Raw genomic sequence first — 26,357 nt, 5'->3', positions numbered from 1 at the left:
GTGAAGGGTAGGTCATGCCTCACAAACCTTATCGAGTTCTTTGAGAAGGTGACTGAACAGGTAGACGAGGGTAGAGCAGTTGATGTGGTGTATATGGATTTCAGTAAAGCGTTTGATAAGGTTCCCCACGGTCGTCTATTGCAGAAAATACGGAGGCTGGGGATTGAGGGTGATTTAGAGATGTGGATCAGAAATTGGCTAGTTGAAAGAAGACACAGGGTGGTGGTTGATGGCAAATGTTCAGAATGGAGTTCAGTTATGAGTGGCGTACCACAAGGATCTGTTCTGGGGCCGTTGCTGTTTGTCATTTTTATAAATGACCTAGAGGAGGGCACAGAAGGTTGGGTGAGTAAATTTGCAGACGACACTAAAGTCGGTGGAGTTGTAGACAGTGTGGAAGGATGTTGCAGGTTACAGAGGGACATAGATAAGCTGCAGAGCTGGGCTGAGAGGTGGCAAATGGAGTTTAATGTAGAGAAGTATGAGGTGATTCACTTTGGAAAGAATAACAGGAATGCGGAATATTTGGCTAATGGTAAAATTCTTAGCAGTGTGGATGAGCAGAGGGATCTCGGTGTCCATGTACATAGATCCCTGAAAGTTGCCACCCAGGTTGATAGGGTTGTGAAGAAGGCCTATGGTGTGTTGGCCTTTATTGGTAGAGGGATTGAGTTCCGGAGCCATGAGGTCATGTTGCAGCTGTACAAAACTCTGGTACGGCCGCAATTGGAGTATTGCGTACAGTTCTGGTCGCCTCATTATAGGAAGGACGTGGAAGCTTTGGAACGGGTGCAGAGGAGATTTACCAGGATGTTGCCTGGTATGGAGGGAAAATCTTATGAGGAAAGGCTGATGGACTTGAGGTTGTTTTCGTTAGAGAGAAGAAGGTTAAGAGGTGACTTAATAGAGGCATACAAAATGATCAGAGGGTTAGATAGGGTGGACAGTGAGAGCCTTCTCCCGCGGATGGAGGTGGCTAGCACGAGGGGACATAGCCTTAAATTGAGGGGTAATAGATATAGGACAGACGTCAGAGGTAGGTTTTTTACGCAGAGAGTGGTGAGGCCGTGTAATGCCCTACCTGCAACAGTAGTGAACTCTCCAACTTTGAGGGCATTTAAAAGTTTATTGGATAAGCATATGGATGATAATGGCATAGTGTAGGTTAGATGGCCTTTAGTTTTTGACTTCCCATGTCGGTGCAACATCGTGGGCCGAAGGGCCTGTACTGCACTCTATCATTCTATGTTCTATGTACATAAATAACTCATTATCTTTTTTTCTATCTTTGTCCCACCCACACACGCATGAACAAACAGGTCTGATTGTTTGGCTCTGGACCCTGACCAAGCCAAACCAAAGTTTTTGCGTGAAGTATTGGAGAAATGTATGAGGTAAATAAAAATTTATTTTTATCAACTTTACTGATTCTTGATTTTTCAAAATCAACGCTGTTAAATTTGTCACGAGGGGAGTTGGATGTTTAATTGAACGGCGTGAGTAATTAAACATCTGGGATATAGATTATCCCTAAAACCCTGGCACATATTTCCTAAGTAATTCAGTTTAAGGATGTTGCGTACGTAGACATTTATAACTTGTACTATAATGGGGTTGGGGGTTGGGAGGAACAAATATGAAGTTTCTTGTTTCTTGTGGAATGTTTTTGTCTTACTCGGCTAAGGAAAGATTATATTAATAATCAGCTTTAGTTGTGTCTGTCCTGCACTCAATGCCTGCATTGTCTAAACCAGACACCTTGGGCGGGATTCTCTTACCACCCCCCCCCCCCCCCCCCCCCCCCCCCCCGGCCGGGTCGGAGAATCGCCAGCGGAGGGAGGGGAGGGGGGGGGGGGGGGGGGGCAGTGTGAATCCCACTCCGGCGCCAGCTGCCGAATTCTCCGGTGCTGGTTTTCGGACGAGGTTCACGCCGCGACGGTCAGGGGCCATTGGCAGCGACCCTCCCCGACAATTCTCCGGGGCCCAACGGGCCGAGCAGCTGCCCGTTTACGGCCAGTCCTGCCGGCATGAAATGGATGTGGTCCATCACGGCGGGACCTGGCTGGTAGGCTGTCTGCTGGAGTCCTCGGTGGGGGAGGGGGGCGGGGGGGGGGGGGGGGGGGGGGGGGGGGGGGGGGGGGGGGGTTGGAGAGAGAAACACCCTGCGCATGCGCAAGAACACATCGGCGGTTCTGCACATGTGCGGGTCCATGGCGACCCTTCGGCGCCGGTTGGCGAGGCGCGAACCCCTCCGCCGCCGGCCTAGCCCCCGGACATGCGGAGGATTCTGCAAATTCCAGGTGGCCCGACGCCGGAGTGGGTTGCGCCATTCTTGGCACCAGCTTTGGGCCATCCCGCCCCTTGTATGTTGCAGAATGTGAATCTTTTAATCTAAGATTCAGATCCCTGTAAACCTTAACTATCTAAAATGATTTACAGTATGATTAGTTGCAATGTTTTGTTGTGATAAACATTTTCTGTTTGTATCTTTTAGAGAATCTTTCCTTGATACAAATTTGTATCTGGTTAGGATGCTTATGATTTGATATTTATTGAGTTTTAAACATAGAACAGTGCCGAGCATTGTCCGAAACCAAGATCAAGCTATCCCACTCCCTGTCATTCTGGTGTGCTCCACGTGCCTATCCAATAACTGCTAGAAAGTTCCTAAAGTGTCCAACTCCACTATCACAGCAGGCAACAATAAACAATAATCAGTAACAAATATGTCAATCCCCATATCAATAACAACGCTCCCATCCTCCCACCAAACCCAAAACATTCACCACATGTTCACATAAACAACTGACAAAAAGGAATCCGGAATCCCCCCCCCATTAACACCCATTGCTCCTCTCTCTCTCTCTCTCTCTCTCTCTCTCTCTCTCTCTCTCTCCCCCCCACCCACCCAACTAATGTTCGATGTTATCCAGTTCTTGAAAGTGCATAATAAATAGTGCCCGTGAATTGTAGAACCCCTCCATCCTTCCCCTCAGTTCAAATTTAACCTTCTCAAGAGTCAAGAATTCCAACAGATCCCCCCGCCTTGCCAGGGCACAGGGTGGAGAGGTTGCTCTCCAACCCATCAGGATCCACCTTCGGGTGATCAACGAGGCGAAGGCTACAACATCTGCCTCCGCATCCGTTTCCAACCCTGGCGGTCCGACACCCCGAATATGGCCTCTCGGGGGCCCGGGTCTAGTCTCATGTGCACCAGTTTAGAAATTATCCTAAAAACCCCCTTCCAGTAATCCTCTAACTTGGGACAGGACCAAAACATATGAACATGGTTAGCGGGCCCCACCCCTGCAACGTTCACACACATCTTCTACTCCTTTGAAGAATTGGCTCATCCTCACCCTCGTGAGGTGTGCTCTGTATACCACCTTCAGCTGTATCAGCCCCAACCTCGTGCAAGAGGTGGAGGCATTCACTCTCCAGAACACCTCACACCAGAACCCTCCTCCATATCCTCTCCCAACTCTTCCTCCCACTTTGCTTTGATCCCTTCCAGCGGTGCCTCCTCCTCCTCCAAAATAGCTCCGTAGACCGCTGACACAACCCCCTTCTGCAGTCCCCCTGTCGTCAGCACCTCCTCCAGCAATGTGGAGGCTGGCTCCTCTGGGAAGTTCTGTATCTCCTTTCTAGCAAAATCTCGAACCTGCATATATCTAAACATTTCCCCCTGCTTCAGCCCATACTTCGCTTCCAGCTCCTTCAATCCTGCAAACCGACCCCTAAGAAACAAATCTTTTAGTGTCTTAATCCCCTTCTCCTCCCATTTCCGAAAATTTCCATCCCACCTCCCTGGCTCAAATCTGTGGTTCCCCCAAATCGGCATTTCCCTTGACCCAGCCCCCAACCCGAAGTGTTGCCGGAACTGCCTCCAAATTTTCAATGAAGCTATTATTACCGGACTCCCTGAGTACTTACCCGGGGCTATCGGGAGCGGCGCTGTTGCTAGTGCTTTGAATCCTGACCCCCTGCACAAACTCTCCTCCGTTCTGACCCACTGGGAAGCAACCCCTTTTACCCAGCTCTGCACCTTCTCCACATTTGCTGCCCAGCAGTAATATATCAGGTTTAGAAGACCCAAACCTCCTGCTTGCCTTTCCCTCTGTATTAGCACCTTTCTAACTCTGGCCAATTTCCCTCCCCATATGAACGACATAATCCTTCCCTCAATCTCTCTGAAAAAATCCTTTGGCAGGAAAATCGGCAGGCATTGAAATATAAACAGAAATCGTGGCAACACGTTCATTTTAACCGCCTGTACCCGACCCGCCAGTGACAGAGGGAGACCATCCCACTTTGCCAGATCTGCTTTCACTCTCCTCCTCCTCCCCCCCCCCCCCCCCCCCCCCAACTAGAAATGTTGTACCTGCAGAGCCCCCCCCCCCCCAACTCCCGGCAACCTGCACCCCCAAGTACCTAAAGTGAGTCCCGGCCCTACAGAACGGCAGCCCGCCCCCGCCCTCACACCCGGCCGAAATACCACAAATACTCACTCTTGTCTAGATTCAGCTTGTACCCCGAGAAAGACTCAAACACTCGAAGCAGCTCCAATATTCCCCCTAACGACACACTCGGTTCCAACACGTATAACAGCAAGTCATCAGCATATAAGGACACCCTATGCTCTATCTCCTCCTCCTCTCTCTCTCTCTCTCTCCTCTTCCCCCCCCCCCCCCCCCCCCCCCCCCCACTATTCCATTCCATACCCAGGGGGGCCATAGGACATCCCTACCTAGTCCCGCAGTGGAGAGAAAAGTATCTCGAGCTGATGTTTGTGCGGACACTCTCCCTCGGCTCCTTATGTAGTAGCTTTACCCAGTTCACAAATCTTGGTCCAATCCCAAACCGCTCCAGAACTGCCATCAAGTACCCCCATTCTACCCGATCGAACGCCTTCTCAGTGTCCAATGCCACAACCACCTCTGTTTCCTTCTCTGCCGGTGCCATAATGACGTTCAATATCCTTCTAATGTTTGAAAAGAGCTGCCTCCCTCTCACGAACCCCGTCAGATCCTCGCCTATCACCTTCGGGAGGCACTCCTCCAGCCTACCCGCCAGTACCTTCACCAATATTTTTGAGTCCACATTCAGAAGTGATATGGGGCTATACGACCCACACTCCGTCGGATCCTTATCTTTTTTTAGCAACAGGGAGATCGATGCCTGTCCCAAGGTTTGTGGCAATACCCCCTTCCCTATCGCCTCTTCAAACATCCCCACCATCAGGGGTGCCATCTTATCCTTGAATTTTTTAATAATATGCCACCGGAAACCGATCCGGCCCTGCCACCTTCCTCGACTGCATGCTCCCAATCACATCCTTTATCTCCTGCTCCCCTATCGCTCCTTCTTATGTAGCCCTGTCCCCCTCCCCTAACCTCGGGTACTCCAACCCATCTAGAAATTACTGCATCTCACGATCTCCTCCGGATGGCTCTGACCTGTACAACCTCTCATAAGATTCCTCAAAAACCTTGTTAATCAGATCCGGCGCCACCACCAACTATCCTGCCCTATCCCTCACCTGTACGATTTCCCTTGCCGCTGCTTCCCTCCGGAGCTGACCTGCTAACATCTCCATGTTCGTAACCTGCACCCCTTGCTCACCTCAGTTGGCGCACCGCCTTCCTGGTAGATAGTCGGTCAAAGCTTTTCTCTTTTCCAGCTTTGCAGGGTCCCCATCCTCTGCATAACTCCTATCTACCTCCAAAATCTCATCTATTACCCTCTGCCGCTCCAACCTCTCCTCCTCGTCCACCCTGGCCTTAAACGAGATCACCTCCCCCCTCACCACCGCCTTTAGAGCCTCCCAGACGGCCGCCTTCGACACCTCACCCGTACAGTTGAAACCTACATCTTCCTTAATTACCTTTTTAATTTTGTCACAGAACCCTTGGTTCCCCAAAAGTCCCACATCTAATTTCCACCCTGGTCTCTGCGCTACCCCCTTCTCCAGCGCGGCCGTGACCTGTCCAACCTTGGCTACACCAAGTTCCAGTCCCCCCCCCCCCCACTATCAGTTTGTGTGTGTCCAAGTCGGGGATGGCCCCAAACACCTTCTTTGCGAATCCCACATTGACCCAATTGGGGCCATGTACACTTAACAGCGCCACTAGCCTCCCCTCCAGCACAATCACATATCTACCCCCCTGATCTGCCATCACCTTCTCCATCTGGAAGGGTACTATTTCGCTGACCATTACCGCTACTCCTCGAGCCCTTCCGTCAAGTCCAGAGTGAAACACCTGACTAACCCAGCCCTTTTTTTAAGTCTCACCTGGTCCTTCTCTCTCTCTCTCTCTTCTCCCCCCCCCCCCCCCCCCCCCCCCCCCTCGCTCGCCTCGTAGGCCCATCGAAACCTGCCAAACAGGCTCCAATGTCCGCAGCCCTCCTCTCACCTCACCTCCGTTCACTGGCCGAATTTAGTTAGCTAGCAGGGGTGGCCCCCCCCGCCACGCTATACCATCCCCTCCCACCCAGTCCCAGAGAAAGAAAAAACCAAAACAACAATCCAACCCATATAATTCACTAAACTAAGATATAACAGTCGCAACACAGAAAGCCAATCAACCCAACTAATAACTTGAACTCTGTAACAATGTGAAGAGAAGTAAATTACAGTACGTTAGTAAAAAGAAAGTTATAACATTTGTGCATTTTCCAGCCCCCCAGTGACAGTCCACAGCCTCTCCTCCAGCTCCGCTCCTCACGTCTGTGAGGGCAGAAGGCTTGGGACAAATGCCTCAGCCGCCTCTGCTCTCTCGAAATAAAAGTCTTTGGCACCATTCGTCACCCTTAGCTTCGCCGGGTATACCATACCAAATCGCACCCCCTTCTTGTACAGTGCCGCCTTCACTCGCCCGAACGCCGCTCGTCTCTTTGCCAGCTTCACCATCAAGTCCTGGTAGAACCAAACTCCAGCGCCATCCCACTGCACTTCGCGCTTCTGCTTCGCCCAGCTTAACACCTTCTCCTTCATGCAGTACTTATGGAAACAGATGATTACTGCTCTTGGCGGCTCATTCACTTTGGGCTTTGGCCTTAACGACCGATGAACTCGGTCCAGTTCGTATCGAATGGGGTTCTCCCCCTCCCCCATCAGCTCCACCAACTTCTTCGCAAAGTATCTGTTGGCCTTGGACCCTCGATCCCTTCGGGCAAGCCCACAATTCTTAGATTGTGCCGCCTCGAGCGGTTCTCCAACTCCTCAAGCTTTGCTCGGAGCCCTCTGTTGGCCTCCACCACCCTTCACAGCTCGTCCCCCATCGAGGTGAGCTGGTCGCTGTGCTGCGACGCGGCCTCCTCCACTTCCTTTATCTTCTCGCCCTGCTCTCTCACCTCGGCCGATGTATTTTCCACAGCTACTCTCACTGGGGCGATTGCCTCCTCCACCAATGACTTCAATGTGACCGCCATCTCCTTCCTCAAAGCCTCCATGTGCCTCGCAAACTGCTTTTCCAGCTGCACCGCCATCACCTCGGTCATCTTCTCCACTGTAGGTAGTGCGGCTCCACCATGCGGTCTGGCCTCCGCCATCTTGTCAGCACTTTTTTTTTTTACCCGTCTTCTCATTCAACGGCAAGCCCGCGGTTCCTCCCTTCCTCGACGCTGCTTTTTGCATCCTTTAACGGCTTATTATTTTTCCTTTTTCTCACTCTTCCTTCCTTCTTCAATCTCAAATTTCTTTAAAACTTTGTTCTCTTCTTTTTTTTTGTATACCTCCAGAATTTCCCTGGAACCAGGCTCAGTCTTCTTACCACATTCTAGGCGGGAGTCACCCGATGTGGGACATTTCACCTAAATTGCGCCCTGGCTTAGGGCCTGCCCCCTCGGCCTCCGCTTGGCTCCGCCCCCGCCGCTACCGTCCTGTTTCAGAGTAGAGTAAAAACAGAAAAAAAATCTTTCTCTTTTCTGCTCGTGGTCTTTGAGGCCTTCAGCTTTCAGGCTGCTCCTTGGGGAAACAGGTCACGATCCCCGCTCCTTCTCCACGTGCAGCCACCCCCGCTGAACCCACCGGGATCAGTCTCTCCCCTCCCGCCTTTTCAACCCCCCCAGCTCTGTGAAACGGAGCTCTGATGCTGTCACAGGGCGAGGGAGGCAGGGCCTACCCCGGAGAGGTTTATTTATTCCCCCCCCCCCCCCAAAACTATGCGGAGAACCCCTGAAAAAGACCGCAATATTGCGGACCGGCGGGAGCTTCTTCCAAACGAGGCCGCTCTGCTCGCAGACTCTACCGGAAGTGCCACGTGTTCAGCTTTTGGCCATTTTGTTCTTTCATTGGGTAAATAGTTTGAGAGTAATGTGCTGAATTGCACTTTTACAATAACCACCCAGTCACTGATTTGTTTTTTGTTCCACAATGTGTTGAATTCAAACTCCTACTCATTTACAAATCCCTCCACCTGACTTCTGAAATCTCCTTCACTTCTGTATCCCATTATGTGCTCTTCAGTACTGTCTCTGGATTCCTGATTTCCTTCCCAACCATTGAGTTGTCCCCGCCCTACTTTATAGCAGCCTCCTCAAATCCTCTCCCATGCTACCTCTCTCTTTACCTTTGAATGTGTGTACAATCATTCCTTTTGAATTTTGTTTTGCTCATTGTCGGTTTTCTCAGTGAGGTACTCTGGAATATTTACTCAGGTAAAGGTGCTATTTCGAAGTTTAATTGGTTCATAAAGGGACCGTATAGTCCAAGCCATCCACCAATATGTTCCACATAAACCTGAGCGTTTGCTTTGATCCCATAGGATTTGGTGATCTAACATAATGAATTGACGTATTAATCAGCTGAACCAAGTCTGATCTGGGGTTGAAAGATCATCAATTGGCTCAGCATTCATGTCAGAAGTGTCCACATCGTTGTTTTCCTCTTTTCATGCTTTGACACGTTGAAGTGGAACGTAGATAATGTTGTTTGGATCTTGGAAATTCTTTATTTCTTTGCTTATAAAATAACAGTAAACAAAAAGTACCTGATACACACAAGCCTCTTAGCAAACCAGGCAGGTTGGTTAGATGGTATTTGGAATATATGAGGCATTCTACCCAGCTGCTGTCAACCAGTGATTGTTTCTGGAAGAAAGTACTCAATTTATGTCAAATGTTGAACACTATAAAGGTACTACTGCACATCCTGAAGCTTTTGTTTTACTTTCTGAAGGTAATACTGGAGGGAACACTGTGCAGCACTGAGAGTTAGAACTGCAAGATCCGGTACTGGCACAGCAAAGGATCATTTCCCCCTGCCCATGCCTTACTTCTCATTGGGCAATTTGCTGTGCTCCAAAAAATCTTTGGAAGCTGTGCCACCTTTGCAATGCCATTTGGCCACGTACCAGTTGCTCATGGGAGGAGATTTTAACTGTGTCCTGGAGCCGAGGGTGGATAGATCGAGCCCCAGGTCGATGGGTAGGGTACGAATGGCAAGGGAGCTGGGGGGGGTTTATGGAGAGGATGGGTATGGTGGATCCATGGCGCTTTCAGAACCCAGGGGGAAGGGAGTATTCCTTCTTTTCACGCGTCTATAAGGTGTATTCGAGGATTGATTACTTTGTAGTGAGTCAGGAGATTTAGGTTGGGGTGGAGGGGGGCAGAGTCTGCCGGAATAGTTATCTCAGACCATGCACCCCACTGGCTGGATATTCGGTTCAATATGGGACGAGGGCAGAGGCCGGGGTGATTTCACCTGAAGTTGTTTCCAGTAACAATTTTAGTTTGACTTCTTGTTGAAATAGTTGATGAGAATCAATAGCAAGGATATAAATGAACTGCTAACTTGTTCACAGGCTTTCCTATTATCAAAGGATAGTGGATATTGTACCTGAGAACTTTGCAGCCCTATTGCCAGCAAATCCACTATGTATATACAAGTACGGTGATGAGAGCAACAGTAAGTAATGAACATGATTTCATCGACTTCTGTCATACAGGAATATTTAGAACTGAATTTTACCTGTTTAATGCATTGGCTTAACAACTATACTTAAGAAAGTAAGCTGCTTTGGAGGTTTAGACAAGTGAGCATTTTTATTTCATAACTCGTGAAATTGGTCTTTAACACTGATGTAGTTCAACTTTGATCTGGTTCTTGAGAAATCATGTTTAGATGAAGGAAGAGTTAAATATGGAACTACAGTGAGAAACAAATTACTATTACACTCTGACGTTATGATACTTTTGTGTTCTGCAGTATTTCAAAGGTGTTAAATCTCGCTGGCTCTTTTTCTCACTCTCATGCTAGCTGCACTGCTCTACTTTGCAAATGTGCGCGTGCAGCCACTTGTAAGCCCTATAAATGACAGCAGTCCCTTGTCCTGTCTTGTACATTCGTCAAGCCCTTTTACATGTGATACCCCTTCTCATGTTTGCCGTTTGCATATGGACATGTACATTTGGACCCGCTTTTCTCATATTTTCTCACATTTATGGGAATCAGTGAGCCAAACATTTTCTACTTTGCAAGGGGGTGAGGGGGGGCAAATGACATTTAAAAATTTGGCATGAGCTCTTGAGCCAACATAACATTATTTTTGTTGATGCTTTAGGTTCTCTACCTGGCTATGCTGTGGCTGTTAGTGTATGCAGTGCTATTAAAAACAAAGCAAGTAATGATGAAATCCTGAGCATATTAAAAGACCTCCCAAATCCTAACCAAGAGGATGACGATGATGGTAAGGAATTATTTTAATTGTGGTGGGAAAACTACTCGAGATCATTGACAAAGACAAAATTAAAAGCACGGGTTAATAAGGGGCAGCCAGAACAGATTTGTTAAAGGCAAATGGTGTGATTAATTAAGTTCTGTGAAGTAACAGAAAAAGTTATGACGGTAGTGCAGTAGATGTGTATATGGACTTCCAAAAGACACTTTGTAACAGACTTGTTCCAGAACGTAGAGGCATATGATATCAAAGGGATTGAGGTAACATCAGTGTGCAATTGGCCAAAGGATAAGAGCCATGGTGTAGTGAGAACAGATCTTTTTCTGATGAGGGAGAACTATTCAATGGGGACCCCGGTTATTAAGACCATTCATGTTCTTATTTATTTATAATTGTCTTGGACTTGGGTGGAGGAAGTACAATTTAGACAGATGTGGTAATTAAATAGTAAGTTTGTTTGCGGCAAGACCTGGACAACAGTCAGGCTCAAGCTGCTATGTGGGAAGTAACATCGCACCACACAAGTGCCAGGCAATGACCATCTCCAACTAGAGAGAATCTAACCATCTCCTGTTGACTTTCAATGGCATTACCATTGCAGAATTCTCCCACCATCAATATTCTGGGGGTTACCATTGGCCAGAAACGTAACGGACCTGCCATATAAATGCCATGTAAAGAGCAGGTCAGAGACGCAGTGTAGTGGAAACGGACCCTGTTATCACTAGAAAGAAGTTTTGATAGACTGAATAAGGAGATACGGTTTCCTCATTCTATGTTCATAAGATACAGGAGCAGAATTAGGCCATTCAGCTCATCGAATCTGCTCCGCCATTCTATCATGGCTGATACGTCCCTCATCTGCTACCTACAATGTTACAGACCAAGAGCTGGATTGCGAAATCAGTCAGAGCATCTCCTCCCTACAACACGTGGCCTGGGGGCAGGAGTTGCCAATTTAGCCTCCCAACCCTAAACACCTTCAATATGATCATGGCTGATCCCATTCTGGCCTCAACTCCACCATCCTGTCCGTTCTCCATAACTCTTCAACCCATTACCAATTAAAAATCTGTCTAATTCCTCCTCAAATTTACTCATTGTCCCAGTATCCACCACACTCTGGGATAGCGAATTCCACAGATTCCCAACCCTTTGGGAGAAGTCGTTTCTCCTCAAATCTGTTTTAAATTTGCTGCCTCTTATTCCAAGATTATGACCTCTCATTTTAGAATGCCCCACAAGAGGAAGCATCGGCTTCATGTCTACTTTATCCATACCTTTTAACATCTTATATACCTCAATTAGATATCCCCTCATTCTTGTAAAAGTCTAGAGAGTATAGACCTAACTGTTTAATCTCTCCTCGTACGACAAACCCCATATCTTTGGAATTAATCTAGTGAACCTCCTCTGAACTGCCCCCAACGTCACTACTTCTTTCCTCAAATAAGCGGACCAAAACTGTGCACAATACTCCAGGTGTGGATTTACCAATGCCTTGTATAGTTGCAACAACACTTCCTTACCTTTATACTCAATCCCTTTTGCTATAAATGCCAACATTCCATTTGCTTTCCTATGATCCTATAATTCTCATCCATTCGGTTAATATCACTTGCTATGGTTGTCAGAATTGTTGAATCTATCATCTTAACCCGGAGAATGCTGCTGAAATCAAATGATTGACTTGCTTGAGCTACGCTGTTTCAGATGAAGGGTTCAGCTTTAATCCCCTGAAGATTGACGTTTTTGTACAGACTTTACTTCACCTGGCTGCCAAGTCCTTCAGCCATTCATTCAGTGCTTTGGCAAAGTAAGTGTCTTCCTTTTCCAAGAACAAATTGCAATTAGATGTTTATGTATCACTTTGCTTATTAGCCCTGTGACTAACAGACTAAGAGGGATATGGGCCAAATAGAGGCAAGTGGGACTAGCGTAGTGATAGAAACTGGGCGGCAAGGACCAGCTGGGCCGAAGGGCCTGTTTCCATGCTGTCAACATTTATGACTCTAACTCAATGAATAAAGAGTTTCTTTCATTCTGATGCATGAAAGTATAAGATTTTGCTCTCCCTGCTTCATTGGTCTTTACAGTTAACCCAAATCCTGATGGACTGATGAATAGTCCAGTGAGCAGGGTAATTGGTGTTCTTGAGTCAGTTAAAGTTTTAAACAGACCAACTTTAATTTTGTCATTGATCAATTTTGAGCATTTGCCGCTGTGCATGAACGTGAGCTATTGTATTTGTGCTCATTTATGGTGGTCCCCTGTAAATAGATTAAGATTGGCATCAGTGATTCTCCACATTTAGTTGCTTATTTTACCTTCAAAGGAATATTGAATGCACATCAGCCACTTCACTAAAGGGAGAGAACAATATCCAGGGCAGGGCCATCCAGACAGCTCTAACACCTTTTTCATTCCTGGAAAGAAGAGGCGGTGGCATAATGGTATTGTTGCTGGACTAGTAATCCAGAGACACATGGTATTGATCTGGGGACCCGGTTTGAATCCCATCGCAACAGGTGATGGAATTTAATCTCAATAAAAATCTGAATCTAATGATGACCATGAAACCATTGTCGATTGTCCTGAAAACCCATCTGACGCACTAATGTCTTTTAGTCTGCCGTCCTTACCTGATCTGGCCTACACATGACTCCAGGCCGACAGCAATGTGGTTGACTCTTAAATTCCGTCTGAAATGGCTTGCAAGCCACTCCATTATATTCAACCACTACAAAAACACTGAAAAGGAATTAAACTGGATGGACCACCCAGCATTGACCCCGGCACCGGAAATGACAAACCCAACCCTGTTGATCCTGCAACGTCCTACTTATTAATATCTGGGGCTTTTGCCAAAGTTGGAGAGCTGTCTCACAGACTAGTCAAACAACAGCCTGACATAGTCAAACTCACAGAATCATACCTTACAGACACTGTCCCTGACACCTCTCACTATTTCTGGGTATGTCCTGACTCAATGGCAGAGGACGTGGCACAGTGATATACAGTCTGGAGGGAGTTACCTTGGAAGTCCTCAACATCGACTCTGGACCCCATGGCTTTAGGTTAAACATGGACAAAGAAACCTGCTGATTACCACGACCCATCCGCAATCAGCTGCTGAATCAGTACTGCTCTATGTTGAACCTTGGAGGAAGCACTGAGAGTGGCAAGGGAGCAGAATATATTCTGGCGGGGGGACTTCAATGTCCATCACTACGAGTGGCTCAGTAGTACCACCACAGACCGAGGTGGCCAGGTCCTAAAGGACATAGCTGCTAGACTGGGACTGCAACAGGTGGTGAGGGAACCAATGAGTGGGAAAAACATTCTTGAACACATCCTCACTAACCTGCCTCTTGCAGATACATCTGTCCATGACTGTATTGGTAGAAGTGACCTCTCCTTTGTGACAGGAAATGTCCTTGTGGAGGTAAAGTCCCGTCTTCACATTGGGGATACCCTCCATTGTGTTGCATGGCACTACCACTGTGCTAAATGGGAAAGATTTTGAATAGATCTATCAATTGAAGACTGGATAACCATGAGGTACTGTGAGCCATCAGCAGCAGCAGAATTGTACTCCACCATAATCTGCAACCTTATGGCTTGCCGGATCCTCCACTCTACCATTACCACCAAGCCAGGGGATCAGCCCTGGTTCAATGAAGAGAGCAGGAAGCATGCCAGGAGCAACACCAGGCATATTGAAAAATTAGGTGTCAACCTGGTGAAGCTACAACACAGGACTACTTGTGTGCCAAACAGCATAAGCAGTAAATAATAAATAGCGTTAAGCAATTCCACAACAAATGCATCAGATCTAAACTCTGCAGTCCTGCCACATCCAGCCATGAATGGTGGTGGACAATTAAATAACTCACTGGAGGAGGAGGCTCCAAGAATATCCCCATCCTCAATGTCATGGAAGATCTCATGGAAGAGCCCAGCACATCTGTGCAAAGGCATTTGCAACAATTTTCAGCCAGAAGTGCCGAGTGGATGATCCCTCTTGGTTTGCTCCCAAATCCTCAGCATCACAGATGCCAGTCTTCAGCCAATATAATTCACTCCATGTGATATCAAAAACGGCTGAAGGCACAGGAAACTAATAACTATGGGCCCTGACAATATTCTGCCAATAGTACTGAAAACGTGTGCTCCAGAGCATGCCGCGCCCCTAGCCAAGCTATTCCATTGCAGCTACAACACTGGCATCTACCCGGCAATGTGAAAAATTGCCCAGGTGTATCTTGTACACAAGAAACAGGACAAATCCAACTCAGCCAGTCTGCTCTCCATCAGCAAAGTGATGGAAGGAGTCATCAACAGTGCTATCAAGCAACACTTACTCAGCAATAACCTGCTCTGGAACACTCAATTTGGATTCTGCCAGGGTCACTCAGTTCCTGACTTCATTACAGCCTTGGTTCAAACGCGGACAAAAGAGCTGAATGCCAGAGGTGAGGTGAGAGTGACTGCCCGTGTCATCAAGGCAGCATTTGATCCAGTATGGCATCAAGGAGCCCTAGCTAAACTGGAATCGGGGAAAACGTGCGGCTGGTTGGAGTCATACCTGACACAAAGGAAGATGGTTGCGGTAGTTGGAGTTCAATCATCTCAGCTCCAGGACATCACTGCAGGAGTTCCCCAGGGTAGTGTCCTAGGCCCAACCATCTTCAGCTGCTTCATCAATGACCTCGCTTTCATCATAAGGTCAGAAGTGGGGATGTTCGCAGATGACTGCACAATATTCAGCTCCATTCGCGACTCCTCAGATTTTGAAGCAGTCTATGTTCAATGCATCAAGACCTGGACAATATCCAGGCTTGGGTTGAGAAGTGGCAAGTTACATTCACATTCACGCAAGTTACATTCGCGCCACGCAAGTGTCAAGTAATGACCAATGACTCCAAGAGAGGAGCTAACTGTTGCCCCATGACATTCAATGGCATTACCATCGCTAAATCCACCCACAATCAGCATCCTGGGGATTACCATTGATCAGAAACTGAACTGGACTAGCCACGTTAATACTGTGGCTACCAGAGCCAGTCAAAGGCTAGGAATCCTCCGGTAAATAACTCGCCTCCTGAACCCCCAAAGCCTGTCTACCATCAACAAGGCACAGGCCAGTAGTGTAATGGAATACTCTTCACTTTCTGGAATAGAACAGCTCCAAATCACTCCAGGAGCTCGACATCATCCAGGATAAAGCAGCCCACTTGATCCCTCCTCCACTGACGAGCAGTTGCAGCCGTGTGTACACTCTACAAGATGTACTGCAGGAACTCGCCAAGATTCCTTCGGCACCATCTTCCAACCCCACAACCACTACCATCTTGAAGGACAAGAGCAGCAGATACCTGGGAACCCCACCACCTGGAGGTTTCCTCCAAGTCACTCACCACCCTGACTTGGAAATATATTGCCGTTCCTTCACTGTCACTGGGTCAAAATCCTGAAACTCTCTCCCTAACAGCACTGTGGATGTACCTACACCTCAAAGACTGCAGAGGTTCAAAAAGGCAACTCACCACCATCGTCTGAAGGAAAATAAATGTTAGCCTAACCAGCCACACCCACATCCCATAATTGAATAATAATTAAAAAATGATAACCAAGGGAATGAAGGAGATCAATGAAATGGAGGGGAGAGAGTGTGTCTCTGTCCAGAGTCTAAATAATGCTATAAAGCTGTCCATTTTCAAGCCTACATTTCAATGATGTATCTTCTCATATTTGTTGACACCGCTTTCACCAGTTGATTTTCTCTTGTAGGTTTCATGAGATTTTTAAGACTTTGGCTGAAGGTGATGAGGGCAAACTACATGTGCTAAGAGTTATGTTTGATGTTTGGAAGTGTCATCCTCAGGTAATGGTTGTTCTTTCTCTTTGCCAAATAACAGATCTGTTGAGAGTGTAAATTGAAAGCAAAACATATCCTATTTTATCATTTCTCCTTCCAATTTAAAATGGTCCAAATTTCCTTCTCTTCACTGAAATGGGGAGCTGCATTTGAAGGGAGTGGCTTTGAACTGGACTGTGACATGGTAGAGGCCATTGTCTGATCCACACTCCCTTCAGTTGCAACCCCTTACTGGGAGTGTGAAATCAATTAATTAAGTCTCCGATGTCACATTACTGATCTGATTTTAAAAACTCAATGTTCTTGATATTCTGCAGATGATGGCCATGTTGGTTGATAAAATGATCAGAACACAGATTGTAGACTGCGCAGCAGTAGCGAACTGGATCTTCGCTTCAGAAATGGCACATGATTTCACTAGGTAATCTGTATAAACATTTGGGACTGTAATATTCTAATAAATTGGGGTGCAGGTTTGCAACTGATTGGAACTAACTTTACATTGGCACTTTAGGTTGTATGTCTGGGAGATTCTTCACTCCACCATCCGAAAGATGAACAAGCATGTGCAAAAGGTTCAAAGGGAGCTTGAAGAGACTAAAGACAAACTGGATAAACAGCACAAAAGAGTAAGTTTGTTTTTGCTACATCAACTGAATATAAGTTAGAATAGAAACAGAAAATGCAGGAATACTCAGCATCTGTGGAGAGAGAAACTGAGTCAGTATTTTGAGTCACTGGCCTTTCATCAGAAATCGACCTGACATGTTAACTCTTGTTTCTCTCCACAGACATTACCTGATGTGCTGAGTATTTCCAGCATTTTCTGTTTTTCATTCAGATTTCCAGCACCCGCAGTATTTTATTATTGGTATTGGGTATTAGAATAAGGCAGGTTGTAGAGAATATTTTCAAAGCAAGTACTAATCCGCTTTCCAATTTAGAGAAAATAAAGACCTCTCCCTTCCTGCATCACTATTGTTACGTTGAGAGCCTTTTAAATCTTAGGGCTGCAAGCTCATAACCCAGAGTGGGATGCCTTCCGTATTGAAGATGGTGCTTTGCAGTGGCATGGACCTTGAACCATAAATGCCAGCACCAAGAGGTTCTGATGCCGCATTCTTTGAGTCTTCAAGTACAACCATTAGCCCTTACAGCAGAGCTGTTGCTGATGAGCATTAAACAGTATCCTGGTACTTGCAAAATCTGATTTCAATTTGGTTTATCATAAATATGTCACAGCAGTTTTGTTGCGTGCCTTGTAACTTTTGTTTTGACTAACTAGGTTTTTCACTTTCACATAGTTACTCCATTTGCTCTTCCCTCTTGCATGACTCCCATTTAGGTGGACCTAAAATTCTTCCCGGATTTAAAATGTCTCAAAATCACAATGTAAATGTTTACCCGCCACTATATTTCCTTATTAAGGAATATTGCAGTGGTGGGTTCACTTTAAAGGACATAGTTACTACAAAACCAAGTCATGTCCCTCACCCCCGTGCTGGCACAACTGGAACTGGAACCCCTTCTTCTGCTCTCAACTTGCTACTTTGGTGTTTCCAGGATTTGTATTGTGCTTGGGCTGCTGTGGAATGTACACTATTTTTAAAAAGTGCTGGGGGCAGGAACGAATATATAGTCTGATGAACACCTCGCTATTAAACACATTGTTACCTTTAACCAGTCCATTGCAGCACACTGTATAGTGTGTTCTTGCATTGCTTACAAATATTTCATGTTCTTTAAACACTAAACCAAAGATATGTTTAGCAATAAAACTGCAAACATGTTTATAAAAAGTTAGTGAACTGGGTGCCAGGCATGAATACTTAGTTTGTCTGAATCATCAAGATTTGGGAACACAAGATATCAAATGCATTGAGACTGATGCCACAGACTGATGTCATTGTTCAGTTGTAAGATCCATCTACCTACATTTTCTAAAATAGTTAGATGTCCATGATTTGCATCTGAATTATGAATAAAGACTTGTTACGCCTGGAGAAGTGCTTCCAGGATGACATATTGCATCCCTGGGGTCAGGGTTAAGGATGTCACCGAGTGACTGCAGAACATTCTGAAGCAAAAGAATGAACATTTAGAGGTCGCTATCCGTATTAGTGCCACTAACGTATTTGAAACTGGGATGAGGTCCTGTATGCAGATTTTAGGGAGCAAGGAAAGAAATTAATAGCAAGATCTCAAAAGTAACAATCTCCAGGAGCCATCTGCTACTGAATTTAGAAATAGAAAGAGAATGCAGTTGAATATCTGGCAAGAGAGATTGTGCAGAAATGGGGGCTTTAGATTCCTGAAACATTGGGACTGGTCCTGGAGTATGGCTTACATCACAGATTAGCAGCAGTGCTATATCATTCTGGGAAGGTTGTGCTGTTGAGGAGAGCTTTAGTTTCCAGGGGGTTTGGAGTCTGAGTGCAGATTAAGATGCAAAGCTGGAAATGGAAGACATAAAATTAGTGTAGAAATGGGTGGCACGGTGGTGCAGTGGTTAGCACTGCTGCCTCACCGTGCCAAGGACCCAGGTTCAGTCCCAGCCCCGGGTCACTGTCCGTGTGTAGTTTGCACGTTCTCCCCGTGTCTGCGTGGGTCTTGCCCCCACAACCCAATAGATATGCAGGGTAGGTGAATTGGCCATGCTAAATTGTCCCTTAATTTGGGGTGAAAGAATAGGATACTAAATTTATTTATTTTTTAAAAAGAAAGCGGAAGACACCATAGGTGAGATTTTCCGGCCATTCACGCCGAGCGGGATCTTCTGGCCCCGCCAACAGCATGCCTCCGCCACGGATTTCCTGATAGTGAGGGGTGCGTTATGGGCCAAAATAGCAGGGCACTTAGATAAATTCAAGACTTCAGGCTGAGTCAGCATGTTTTTGTGAGAAATCATGTTAACCAATTTCTTGGAATTCTTTGAAGAAGTAATATGTGCTGGGGATAAAGATTTACAGAAAGTATTTGATAAGGTGCCGCATCAAAGGGTATTGTTGGAAATAAACTCCTGTTGTATGGGGTAACATATAGGCATTGATAGGAGATTGGCTAGCTAACAGGAAACAGAGCATAGGCACAAATGGATCAGTTTGTGGTTCGCGAGATGTAATGAGTAGCATATCACAAGGATCAGTGCTGGGGTCTGAAATTTCTACAATTTATATAAATGAAGGAACTGTGGGTACAGTTGCTAACTTTGATTATGACATAAAGATAGGTAGGAAAGTAAGTTGTGAAGAGGACTATGAAGGCTACAAAAAGATATACATAGGTTAAGTGAGTGGACAGAAATTTGGCAACTGGAGTATAATGTGGGAAAACATGAAATTGTCCATTTTGGCAGGAGGAAGAATAAAAAAGAAGCATATTATCTAAATGGTGAGAAATTGTAGAGCTCTGCGATGTAGAGGAATCTGGGTGTCCTAGTGCATTAGTAGGCAGGTACAGCAAGAAATTAGGAAAGCTAATAGAATGCTATTGTTTATTGTGAGGGAAATTGATTACAAAAGTAGAGGGGTTATGCTTCAGTTATGCAGGGCATTGGTGAGACCACGTCTGGCGTACTGTCTATAGAATAGAAGGATACCTACTGTGTAGGTATTGATCCCCTTATTTAAAGAAGAATGTAAATGTGTTGGAAGCAGTTATAGGGAAGGTTTATTAGACTAAACATGAAGTGGGCAGGTTGTCTATGAGATAAGATTGGACAGGCTAGGCTTGTATCCGTGTTAAGAAGACTAAGAGATGACTTGATTGAAAAGGAGATCCGGAAGGGTTTTGACAAGGTGGATGTGGATAGGATGTGCTCGATTGTGGGAGAATTCAGAACTAGGGGGTCAATGTTTGAAAATAAAGGGTCGCCCATTTAAAACCGAGATGGGGAGAAATCTCTCAGAGGGTTGTGAGTCTTTAGAACTCTCTTCCTCAAAAGGCGGTGGAAACAGAATCATTGCAGAACACGATAGATTCCAGATAAGCAAGGGAGGGTGAAAGGTTATCAGGATAGGTGGGAATGTGGAGTTGAGGTTGCAGTCAGATCAGCCATAACATAGAACATACAGTGCAGAAGGAGGCCCACCGACCCACTTAAGCCCTCACTTCCACCCTATCCACGTAACCCAATAACCCCTCCTAACCTTTTTGGTCACCGAGGGAAATTTATCATGGCCAATCCACCTAACCTGCACGCCTTTGGACTGTGGGAGGAAACCGGAGCACCCGGAGGAAACCCACGCAGACACTGGGAAAACGTGCAGACTCCGCACAGACAGTGACCCAGCGGGGAATCGAACCTGGGACCCTGGCGCTGTGAAGCCACAGTGCTGTCCACTTGTGCTACTGTGCTGTTGAATGACATCTTGTATCTTGTTGAATGACAAAGCAGGCTGACGGGTCCTAATTCATATATTCACACGTTCGATTCATTAAACCTTGCCTGCAGGTACAGCAAGCAATTAAAAATAAAAATTAATAAATTATCTTTATTGTTAGGCTTACATTAACACTGCAATGAAGTTACTGTGAAAAGCCCCTAGACGTCACATTCTGACGCCTATTCGGGTATACAGAGGGAGACTTTGTATGTTGGCCTTCGCAAGAGGATTTGAGTACAGGAGTAAAGCTGATTTCCTGCAAAGGGATAGAACCTTGGTGAGACTGCATCTGGAGTATTGCAGACAGTTTTTGTCTCTTTATCTCGGGAAGGATGCATTTGCCATAGAGGGATTGCAACTGAGGATCACCAAACTAATCCGTGGGATGGCAGGCTTATCTTATGAGGAGAAATTGTGAAAACTGGGCCTGCATTCTCAAGAGTTTCAATGAATGAGATGTGATTTCATTGGAATTTACAACATTCTTACAGGGCATGACAGGGTCAATGTAAAAAGGGTGTTTCCCCTGGCTGGTGAGTCTAGAACCAGGAGACACCATCTCAGATTAAGTGGAAGGCCATTTAAGACTTGGATGGGAAGGGATTTCTTTGCTCAGGCAGCAGCAGTGAATCTTTGGAATTCTCTACCGCAGAGGTCTTTGGAAGCACAGTCATGGCTATGCACAAGACAGAATCAATAGATTTCTGGATACTAATGACATCAAGGGATATGGAGATAGTGAAAGAAATATCATAAGAGGTAAATGATCTGCCATGGTCCATTTGAATAGCGGAGCAGGCTTGATGGGTCGAATGGCCTACTTCTTCATTTCCTATGTTCCTAAATATATTCACAGCCAGAAAAGTAAGGGAGGAAACAGCTGAGGCTCTGACTATCAATTTCCAATTATCTGGCTGCAGGCATGGTGCCAAAGGACTGGAGGACTGCTAACATTCCACCATTGTTTAAAATGACAGGAGGGGATAGACAGAAATTACAGGCCAGTCGGGCTAACCGCGGCGATCAACAAATTACTGGAAAGATTCTGAGGGACAGTGTGAATCGTCATTTAGAAAGGCACGGATTAATCAAGAACCGTCAGCATTAACTTAGTAAGGAAAGGCCATGTTTGACCAAACTGATTGTTACCTTGTCAAAGATTCAATGAGCGTAACTGGATTGATGCAGTCTGGACGCTAGATAGGCATTTGACAAGGTCCAAGTGGCTGACTTAGCAGAAGAGTAAAAGTCCATGGGGATCCAAGGAAAAGTAACCAGTTGGATCCAAAACTGACTCAGTGGCAGCAAACAAAGGTTGGCCATGGTTGGTATCATGACCGGTACAGGCTTAGAGGGCAGTGTTCCTGTGCTGTATCTTTTTAATGGTCAGCAGGTGTTTTTGCAACTGGTTGGCTATTCTGAAGAAGTTCTGCAAGGCTCAGTACTAGTTTTCCTGCTTTCTGCATTGTATATCAGTGGCGCAGACTGAAATGTAGGGCATATGCTTAAGATGTTTGCAAATTAGCAGAAATTGACCATGCGTATTTTTGGAACATAGAACATACAGTGCAGAAGGAGGCCATTCGGCCCATCGAGTCTGCACCAATCCACTTAAGCCCTCACTTCCACCCTATCCCTATAACCCAATAACCCCTCCTTTTCTTTTTGGACACTAAGGGCAATTTATTATGGCCAATCCACCTAACCTGCACGTCTTTGGACTGTGGGAGGAAACCAGAGCAACCGGAGGAAACCCATGCAGACATGGGGAGAACGTGCAGACTCTGCACAGTCAGTGACCCAGCGGGGAAGCAAACCTGGGAACCTGGTGCAGTGAAGCCACAATGCTATCCACTGTGCTACAGTGCTGGTAGTGAGGAAGAAGCAAGTGCAGGAAGATATATACTCGAGTAGTGGTTTATCTCCTGTAAAGGTTGACTCCCTGACTTGTTGGTCAAAAAAGTCCTTTGTTTTTTAGATACCTCGCATATAAGTCAACCCTCAGCTTTTAGCTAAAAATCTTAACTCTTTGTACATACTACCCACTCCCTACTAAAGTTGAAACTCCCCCATACATTGATCCCACCATAGAATAACATACCACGGAAGGTGTCCTCGTGTCTGAGCACATCAGCACATGCCGTCAAGGCTGCCACCTCACTGGCACGCACTGTCTTTATATGACAATGTGGTATCAAGAAGGAGTGGCAGATACACATTCCAGTTCAGACTTTAAATTGTGAGATTGCAAAGCAGACAAATAATTGTGCAGCATCAAGCCAATTCACAATATCTGAGAGGATTGCTCGAGATTGGAGGAAACTCTCTGCACAGCTTCAGCAGATGCCCCAAAATAATGTGCAAATAGAGGAAATCCGAGCATGTGGCTGCAGTTGGAAAATTAAGTTTCAAAATACATGAATAAAAATAGCCAAATGGACCCTCAGTTTCTCGAGGATCGATCTGAACCTTTGCCCTGAAAAAAGCAGATATTTCGGTCATTGCAGATTTCAAAGCCAGCTCTGGATCTGGATGGTACCATGTTTATGAAAAGAAGCATAGCAGGGGGAAGGGAAAGGTATCAGAGTGGGCTTCCAAGTGACAAGCCTGAGAGCGTGACAGAGATGGGGGTGAATGTGTGTGCGTGTGTATAAGGACATAAGGATGGGGGTGTGCAGGGCAGGTAAGTGGGGGTTGACGTGTGGGGTCCTGGAAGGGAAGGGGTGCTGTAATGGGGCTTAGGGGATGCCTGAAGAGGGGTGTCCTTACTTGGGGTGTGGGATAGTGCATATGTGTGTGGGTGTTAATATTGCCGATGGGTTGGGGGTGGGAGGCCCCACAAGCTCACTTAGAGATCGGGGCACCCTTTCTAAATGGTGGCCCGATCTCTTGAGTTCATTTCCACTTGCTGGAAAAAAATTTAAGTGTGGGCTAAACCGGTGAGAAACTCCCCAGGGTCCAAAGAAGTGACTAAGTGTCATTGAACAGTGGTGGGGAACTCACAGGCAGGAAACCCCCTGAAAAACCCGCCACAAATGAACTTAGAAATTTTGGGAGAATATTGCGCCCTCACCACCTGCCTACCTACCTATTTTTGAGTCATCCGCAAACTTGGCATTAGTTCATTCACTTTCCGCATCGAAGTCTGCCTCCCTACCTTTTTTCCTAACTTTGTATTCTGTATTCATATCTTTTTGTGTCATCATTTTATCAGCTTACTCTTGTCTTCTTTCAAAAGAGCTGATGTGTGTCCAAGGAGGAATGGGATAGACAGCCATATCTGTACCAAGTCAAAAAATGATGCCCTGATTTTATGAAGCACCCAAGTCAAAACTGCCTTTTCATTTTTAAAGCAAACTTTGACTCAAAGATATAATTTTTGTTAAGATTTGAGAAATAAATAAAATGTGCTAAAATGTAATGGCAGTGCTTATTCTGTGCGACTGGGGGGAGTGCTGGAAATTCTTGTCGCCAGGTCCTGTTGCAACACATGCGTAGTGGAGCAGTAGATACTTTTGGTGCCAGCTCCATCTGAGAATGCCTGATTTTCATGAGCTCCTTTGTGAAGGAAACAGAGAATACTTAATAAATATAATATGCTAGAATTTGAATGGACAACTGTGCATTTTTAATTTTCTTTTGCTAAGGTTAGCAACCAAGTTGGCTTATTACTGTACCAACCAGGTGATCCCTCGTATGTATCACTAGATATTGCAATGAAAGAGGCAGCATTTGAAATCTAGAACTCTATTCATTAAGGAGTTGTAGATGACAGTACTGACTGATTTTTTTTCACCCAACCACTCCAGACATCAGAACATTAAATCCCTCCCTCTTGCAATACAGAAACAAGAAAATGTTACGATGGAACAGATGAGTTTCAGGTTGCATGGGAAGATTAAATAAACTAATTGATTGGCTGTTATGAAAATATGTACTTTACTCAACGTTAGATATAGCACAGGAGACCTGCAGGGGCCCAACCAGAAATATATCCATTCCTGTTCAGAATAAATTGTCAACAAAATACTGTAGAACGGAGAGTGAGTGATTAGAACGTTTTTAATGACTAAGCTCAATGTTAAGATGTCAGTATAAAATTTCAAACTAATTAGAGCAATGGTATGATTGTATTTCTTTCTAAAGCGAGACAGTGATGATGACTATGATCAGAACAGTGATGACGATGAAGATGGTCCCTTGGAAGAACAGATTGAACGTCTTCAGGAGAAGGTTGAATCTGCTCAAAGTGAACAGAAAAACCTCTTCTTAGTAATTTTCCAGGTAAAGTTGTATGTTGGATTCCTCTGTTTTAATTTGCTTATTTTTTTACATTTGTTCCATAGAATTCTTCATTTAAGTACTGAAGATTCTTTATTCTTCACAGCGTTTTATAATGATCTTGACAGAACATCTTGCAAGATGTGAAACTGGTGGTATTGATTTTAACACCCCTTGGTATAAGAATTGCGTTGAACGATTGCAGCAAATCTTCCTCCAGGTTAGTAATGTGACCTATTGGTCATAAAAATCATAAAGACTATATAAGGTATGCTGCTGATAAAATACAAAAAAAATCTGAGCCAACTCTAAGGGAGGAACGGTTTTTAATTTATATAGCACCTTACCACCTTCTCTGGGTGTCTTAAATTGAGTCCGTCCCAAATGATTACTTCTGTGAGTAATCGCAAAGCCCAATTGCACTCAGCAAAAACAGGCACACAACAGTGAGATAAATGATAAGCCAATGAGGGGGTTGGCCGGGACACTGTGATAACTCTTTGCCCCTTTTTTGCTGTAATCATTTGTACCCACCTAGGCTGGCAAATGGGGCCTCAATGTCTCGTCCAAAGACAGCACCTCCTTGCTTCAGACTTTCAGTACTGCACTGAAATGCCAATCTAGATTTTGTGTTCAAATAACCGTCTACTGCCACTGAGTCAATCTGCCAGTTTTATACACCCAGTCCCAACACGCAAGTCTGTAGTATGTAGCTGGTTTGCCTGTGAATTCATGCACTGGTGCGCTGTACTACAAGGGGAATTGGGATGAAATTTATTGAATTCTTTTTTCCTCATTCTCCACCTGCTCATATTAAGATGGTGTGATCTGCTGGTGTATGCTACACCTTCTAAGACCCTGGGGAGAACCTGCGAAATACCTGGTAGAGAACCATGTATTTTGGGTGTTTGTTGTTGCAGCAATTTTGGTTTTAAGTGGACCATACAAACTTCCACTGATGGCTGCTCAGACAAAAGATTGAACTAACTTAAGAGATCTTGTTCGTATTACTGGGTGAATTTAAATTGTTGGACAGGCATCAGGGTTCATGTTTGAACAGAAAACGGCCAGAGAACTGATGGCCTTAAAACTTTGTAGCTAGCAGTTTCAGGCCAGCAATATTGTGACAAG

General features: G+C 45.6%; 1 protein-coding gene across 3 annotated transcripts in view; it reads left to right on the top strand.

The window, feature by feature from the left end:
• LOC119970257 (nuclear cap-binding protein subunit 1) overlaps window positions 1-26,357 on the top strand; it is a 106,801-nt gene that overhangs the window by 78,867 nt on the left and 1,577 nt on the right. For 2 of the 3 annotated variants that reach the window (XM_038804581.1, XM_038804583.1), the window contains 9 exons: window positions 1,320-1,394; window positions 9,804-9,907; window positions 10,563-10,688; window positions 12,393-12,495; window positions 16,473-16,566; window positions 16,878-16,981; window positions 17,075-17,189; window positions 25,092-25,229; window positions 25,333-25,446. In XM_038804581.1, coding sequence (XP_038660509.1) covers window positions 1,320-1,394; window positions 9,804-9,907; window positions 10,563-10,688; window positions 12,393-12,495; window positions 16,473-16,566; window positions 16,878-16,981; window positions 17,075-17,189; window positions 25,092-25,229; window positions 25,333-25,446 — 973 coding nt within the window. Of the gene's footprint in view, window positions 1-1,319; window positions 1,395-9,803; window positions 9,908-10,562; window positions 10,689-12,392; window positions 12,496-16,472; window positions 16,567-16,877; window positions 16,982-17,074; window positions 17,190-25,091; window positions 25,230-25,291; window positions 25,447-26,357 lie in introns of those variants that run through there. The other variant, XM_038804582.1, reaches the window with a different exon arrangement.

This window comes from Scyliorhinus canicula, chromosome 8, assembly GCF_902713615.1.
Source record: "Scyliorhinus canicula chromosome 8, sScyCan1.1, whole genome shotgun sequence".
NCBI lineage: Eukaryota > Metazoa > Chordata > Chondrichthyes > Carcharhiniformes > Scyliorhinidae > Scyliorhinus > Scyliorhinus canicula.
The sequence above is the reverse complement of the archived record's forward strand: the minus strand, read 5'-3'. Positions and strand labels throughout refer to the sequence as shown.